This window comes from Sinocyclocheilus anshuiensis, unplaced genomic scaffold, assembly GCF_001515605.1.
Source record: "Sinocyclocheilus anshuiensis isolate Anshui unplaced genomic scaffold, SAMN03320099.WGS_v1.1 scaffold2050, whole genome shotgun sequence".
Lineage (NCBI taxonomy): Eukaryota > Metazoa > Chordata > Actinopteri > Cypriniformes > Cyprinidae > Sinocyclocheilus > Sinocyclocheilus anshuiensis.
The window spans coordinates 109,847-116,109 of record NW_015544239.1 but is presented as its reverse complement, the minus strand read 5'-3'; the positions used below and the strand labels follow the sequence as shown (position 1 = coordinate 116,109).

Sequence of the window (6,263 nt, the reverse complement as noted above, 5' to 3'; positions counted from 1 at the left end):
GTACTGTGTATATTTATGTATATATAAATACACACACATACAGTATATATTTTGAAAATATTTACATGTAAATATTTATATTCATATAATTTATATTGTATATAAATATATTTAATATTTAAACGTAACATTTTTCTTAAATATATACATGAATGCATGGGTGTGTATTTATATATACATAATAAATGTACACAGTACACACACTCATACTATGTAAACAGAAACTTTTATTTTGGATGCGATTAATCGTTTGACAGCACTAATACTAAGTATATCTTTAATTGGACTTCAGCACTACTTTCGCACAATTAAAGTGCATTAAGTACAAAATGAGTTGTTCCAATTTAGCAGACTTTAAGTATACCAGTTTAGTATACTAAAAGTACAATTGCAGGGCATTTTATTAAGTACATAAATATGAAAATGTATTTGTAGTATACTTAGCATGAAATGAATGTATTTCAAATACATATAAGTATATTTATTTTTCACTAGGGTATTTATTACTAAAGCGACATTTTCCAGGAACTGTGGCGTTTTGATTGAATAAAAAGGTGTTAAAAAGCTCAGCTGGTTAGAATAACAATCTGTTATGCAAGCTATCGTTTCTGTCCAGTTCTACTGCAGTGTGACCAAACACATGTGATTGTGCCATTTGTGTCTCATTTCCATCTCAAAACAGAAAAACAGATCTCAAATAGAAAAAATACCTTTATTGATATTTCCCCCCGTTTATATTTTATTGAAGTTCCTCCAACCTTTTTACTTTCCAGTGGAGTCCTTTAGTCCTCAACCCAAGCTATACCATAATGCACTTGCTAGGAGCTAATAAGGTACCCTGGCTATGTAGTGTGCTGCATGATACTGCATGAGCGTCAATGTGACATCCTGTTCTTGCTCAGTGAACACTAAGCTGTTGTAAATGTGCGATTGTATGGACAAGCCTTTTAAGGTTCATTTTGTCCATTTGTTTTTGTTTTGTAAGTAATTTTGTTTTGGTCAGTTCTGTCCTTGGTTTTACAGCTGGATTTGTTTCATCTTGTAATAAATGTTGAATTTTGAAGGCTAGAAAGATGAAAGATGGTCAAATGAATCATTAATGGTTACAAATTAATATGCTTCCATCTGTTGGCTTTAGTCAGTAATGCAATTGTTTGTGGTCTATACAAAGATTGTCATCGTGAGATTATGTTGAAGTTGACTGTTTGAAATGAACATGTGACATTGCATGTATGTATTTTTGTCTGTGAGAACAGTTTGATTTAACCTGGGACCCAGCAACACATTTTGTTTTTTGGTTAATTTATTTGACCACATATGTAAATATGGTTCATTTTATAGAAGACATCCTGGGATTTTTAGAATCTCACATACCTTCCTCTTTCTCATCTTGATTTTACAGAGATAGAAAATGCAAATATTTATTTATTTATTTTAGTATTATTTTAAGAAATATATTATTTTGCTCTACAAGTAAAAAATGTAAATCATGCGTGACATATGTCTTGTTAGACAATACAAGAAAAAAATACATTTTCGTGTGTCACATTAGGAAGTAAAAATTATGCAGCATTTATCATTCTCATAACATAACATTTTTTGCTTGGTCCCAGAAGGTTAAATGGCTTAAATAAATATCATATGCTGAATACTCTCTTTATCCCTGTCTGTTTCCCAGGGTCGTCAGCTGCGAGGTTTTAGAGGCTTATTTAATAAAAGTTCCAAGTCCTCAGTGGACACACATATTGGAGTTCCACCTCGTAAGCGATCTATAACCGACCACCTCCTTCGGAGGACTGCCAGTGCCCCTGCTAAGGGCCGCAAAAAGATAAAGATGCCACTGACTGAAGCTACAAGTGACAGAAAGCACAGCACTGGAGACCCTCAAACCACTTGTGTAGAGAGGAGAGCAGGAAACAGAAAAGCCCTCCAACACCGCCCAGCATCCATGCCCCTGGATAAGCTCCTACATAGTCACCTCAGCCTGTCCACCCCAGATCGAGAGGGCCCTGATCCTGGAGCTGACACAGTCATTGGTCAGTTCCTTAAATAATTCCCTTGACATCCCCTTAGGGACTGTGTCATAATGAATCAGAATGTGAACTGTTACACTATGCAGTAATTTATATTATTACTCTAGCTATGAGGCATAATTAGAGTGGATGTTGACAGTTGCTTCTTCTTCAGTTTCAGTCAAATCCAAATAATATTAGCACAAGTTTTATGATAAGAAACAGTTTTTTCCTTAGCTTCTGCTATGATCTCAGAGAAGAAATTATATGCAAATTTTCATTATTTCTCTATAATTTCACTTCTACTAATAATTTAATTGTTTATTTAACACTTTCACATGCTCTCTATTTTTTCGCAGTGCTTTAAAAGGGATAGTTCACCAAAAATGTTAATTCTGTCATCATTTACTCAGCCTTGTTCCAACCCTTTATGACTTTCATTCCTGCGCAGTACATAAAAAAGATAAGATATTTTAAAAAAGTAAAAATTATTTTGGGTGAACTATCCCTTTAAGTATTGTATTTAGTTCCTCTACTGGTCCCTTTGAAGTATTCAGACATGCAGTCTTTTCTTTCTTTAATACCTTAACTTGCCTTTGTCTTGTTCTGTCTTTACTGTTGTGCTTCTCTATAGTAGAAAACTGACTAAGAAAACCCCTGCAGGTAATCCACAAGCCATATTCGGGTTGACTCACCTAAAACATTCCAGTTTTAAGCCATTGCACCAATGTTTTTGAACTACTGTTGTTTCGTTTCATTAAAAAACAAAAAACAAACAAAAAAAACAATTCATCTTTTTTGAAAAAAAAAAGAAAATTTAAAAAAGAGCAACAAATCTTGGATGTTCAACAAATACCTGGATGTTCCCCATGCACCTACACAGTGCCATTATCAAACTTCCTTCTCACAGTCGTACTTGGTGGTACATTCCATTTGTCCTGTGTTTAGAGTGTGTTGGATTTTGGTGTTTGAAGGTCACTGAGGGTTTTTTTCTTTTTTATTGACAATCATCTCCTGTAAAATGTCTTCCACAGATTCCTTCCTCAGTGAGAAACCCAAATCTATCTCAGTTGATCTCCTCTTTGAAACTTCTGCCTTCAAAGAACCTGATGTCCATGCCCTTTCAGCTGACCACATTCAAGACTGTAATATTGAGCCCAAAGATACAAAACTCTGTCCTTACCTGGTCATTGAGGGCAGTAGGGAAAGTCTGGGTAATCCTAACCAGGAACACTCAAGAGGTGGTCTCACCCAGACCGAAGCTGATAAATTATGTTCTTCCAAAGGGCCAGCAGACCACTTGTCAGGTCCTACAGATCAATGTAATGGTGGCAGTAGCTCACTTAGTGAAGTAAGTCATAGAGAATTAAGCCAGTTGGAAGCCCCTAAAAAGAACATTCTAACAGCCAAGGCAGCCACGTATTCCTTGACATCCTCTTCTTCCTTATCTTCAGGAACTATCACCAAATTCTCTCCTAGAATGACTCTGCCAGACCAGAAGAGTCAAGTGTCCCTCCAGGACAGTGCTCTCTCTCGCCTTATTGACGCCGTCTCACTAGAGAACGAGTATGACACCTGTGGGTCCATATCTGCTCTGATTGGCCAATTTGAGCTCACTGCTGAGCAGAGCTCCCTAATTCCATTCAACTCACAACCCATGAAAAATTATATTCCTCCATCTGACCTTCCTCATCTCAACACTGAGCTTTCCAGCACACCACTAAAAGTTATCCAAAAATCTGTGTGCGTAACCTCAGAGTTAACCGAGAGACCTTCTAGTCCTGAAACGACTGAACCTGCAGTCTTTACCATCTTGGATGAGGAGGTGCTTTCTCCTGTACCTACAAAGAGTCTTTGTCAAACCAACTTTCATAATGACTTGGTTGGTTCTCCTGTGGTCAGCAAGAGATCCTCACCCAACAAGATGGCTTTAGAATGGTCTGCACGTGGAAATCTAAAGCAAAACTATAGCAGCGAATGCCATTCCACTGGTTCCTTTAGAAACTTTGAATTTGGAGGATACAGAGAAACTTCAATCAATAGCACCCCCTCAGACCGCTTCTTGCTGTGCCAAGACTCTGCAAGCAGCAGTCTGATGGAGGTGGAGATCAATGTAGACGGGGATCCCTTAGACAACACACCGACCCCTTTGAGTCCCTTTCATGGGTTCAAAAGTGTTCACAGCTTAAACCAGACCTCCCCCTATTATGTACAAAGACTTGAACCAACCCATCTCCACAAACCCTCACACAATCCCTCTCCTCTTCACTCATACTCCACAGACACATCACTCTTTCACAGACACTACCAATCTCCACACCAAAGTCTAAACTCTAGCACCTACCTTACTAACAAATTGCAGCGAAGGAAGTTTAACTGTTATAATGACTCCGGGAGATTTACACTTGGTGACCACAAAATAGATGACACAGAGGGAAGGCACCAGGAGACAAGAGACCAAAACTGCTTGGTCAGCAGGGCAGAGCATATACACAAAAGCTCTTTGACCTCAGAATGTCTTGCAGAGACTCAATGCTGTCATAATTTGTTAAAGAGGGACTTGTACACACCTGTATCAGACTACAACATGATTTCAGTTGAATCGCAAGACTCTTATACCCAGCCATCTTCACACAATCAGGCCTTTCCTGTACCTCCTCCTCAGCTGTACAATGGACTCTCTCCAGCTTCCTCCAAGTCCAAGAGCCTGGGAGACCTGACCTCTGAGGACATTTCATGTAACTTTCAGAGCAAGTACAAGTCAATCAGCCGAAGTTTTGTCACTCCTGCAATGAAAGACCAAAGACGGATCTGTGGGTTGTCTGGTCGTCCGAAGTCCACTGATCCCTTAACTGAGCAGCTTCGCAAGCTTGTAACGTTGGAAAATGAAGACTATGCGCGCCCCCTCCCCTCTTGTTCACAACTCATCCCAAAACCCCTTTCAGTGCTCCCTCTGGTTTCTCAGAGCTCTGCCGATGATCCTGAAGACCCTCCACCATTTCTGTCAAGGCGACTGTCGTCCCGCAGTCAAAGTCGTGTACGTCATATAGCCAATCGCGCACGTGAGAGACAGCAGGAGGCTTTCAAACACCGGCCTGTTGAGGGTGCCATGGAAGTAGTACTCCGTAATAAACCAGTCTCCTCCCAAAATCCTCCACCGAACAGGCATTCTACAGGCTCCTATATCGCTGGTTACCTGGACCAGCTGGGTCCTGAGGCCCGAGGCTTGCCTGAAGGAGCCTGCACCTCACTACGCTATGGATACGGAGATCGCTACTATAATGATGATTCTGTACTCCCTCCTGACTTCTCCAACTCATCAGAACCTGAGGTCTTCTTCCTACTTAGGCTTTGACCTTGCATCTCACCTGCTGTTTTTGACTGTGCATGTATTTCCTAGTAACAGTTGCAACTGTTGCAAATGTAGCAGGACACTTCCAGAACTGTGTACATATTCCATATAACACGGTCTCCTACTTGTGCTACTCCTGCTGTATTAAACGTATTATTTTATATACATGTGGTCCCTGTCATGCTTGGAAAAAAAAAATTGTTTAAAATGTGTGCTGTCTCAAGGTTTAAAAAAAGAAGTAAATAATTGAATTGGATATTTCTTGCAGACATTTTCTTTTTGTTGTTGTTGTCAGCTATTTGTTCTTTTTTAAACTATGTAGTACAACAAAGTCATGAAGGGGCTTCTCTTTTTATTCAGTCTTCCTGCATATTATGTTATTTGTATGTCTGTGTAGTTTGTACATATGTTGGTAAATTTATCCTCAGTCAAAGCACTATTGGTTTTCATTTAAATTTTAACTACTGTGATGTTTTTTCTTTAGCATGTGAACCGTGAACATTTTCAGCATGACTATGCACAGACCTGTAGATGCTGTGCTCTAATTTTGCACAGAATGATTCTGTTGTATTGAATGCAATACAACACATTTACCTGCTTGCTCTGACTTGCTTGCTTTCTATTAGTCATGGATTTAAAGAAGTTTGAAACTCTTCTTCATATTCTAAAGCTGTATGGTTAAAGTTTTATTTTTATAATTGCTTTGATACAGAGAGCAAAAATAACATTTGTTAGACTTAATATTTAGTTTTATTTTTAAAGAGACAAAAAAAAAAACAAAGCTTTTTTTCAACTCCTCTGTGCTTAAAGATATCTAGTCTGTTGTTCTTTTTATTGTTGCTCATCCAAGATGAGTGTAAGCATTTTCCTACCAATGCAATAAAATTATGAAATGTTTG

The 6,263-nt window shown here is 38.5% G+C and overlaps 1 protein-coding gene across 1 annotated transcript in view; it reads left to right on the top strand.

The window, feature by feature from the left end:
• Positions 1-5,405, top strand: part of LOC107697633 (1-phosphatidylinositol 4,5-bisphosphate phosphodiesterase eta-1-like) — a 55,042-nt gene extending 49,637 nt beyond the window's left edge. The window contains exons 20-22 of the mRNA XM_016498434.1: positions 774-833; positions 1,679-2,036; positions 3,047-5,405. Of these exons, the coding sequence (XP_016353920.1) occupies positions 774-833; positions 1,679-2,036; positions 3,047-5,367 (2,739 nt within the window). The 3' untranslated portion in view covers positions 5,368-5,405. The remainder of the gene's footprint in view (positions 1-773; positions 834-1,678; positions 2,037-3,046) is intronic.
• Positions 5,406-6,263: the final 858 nt, after the last annotated feature.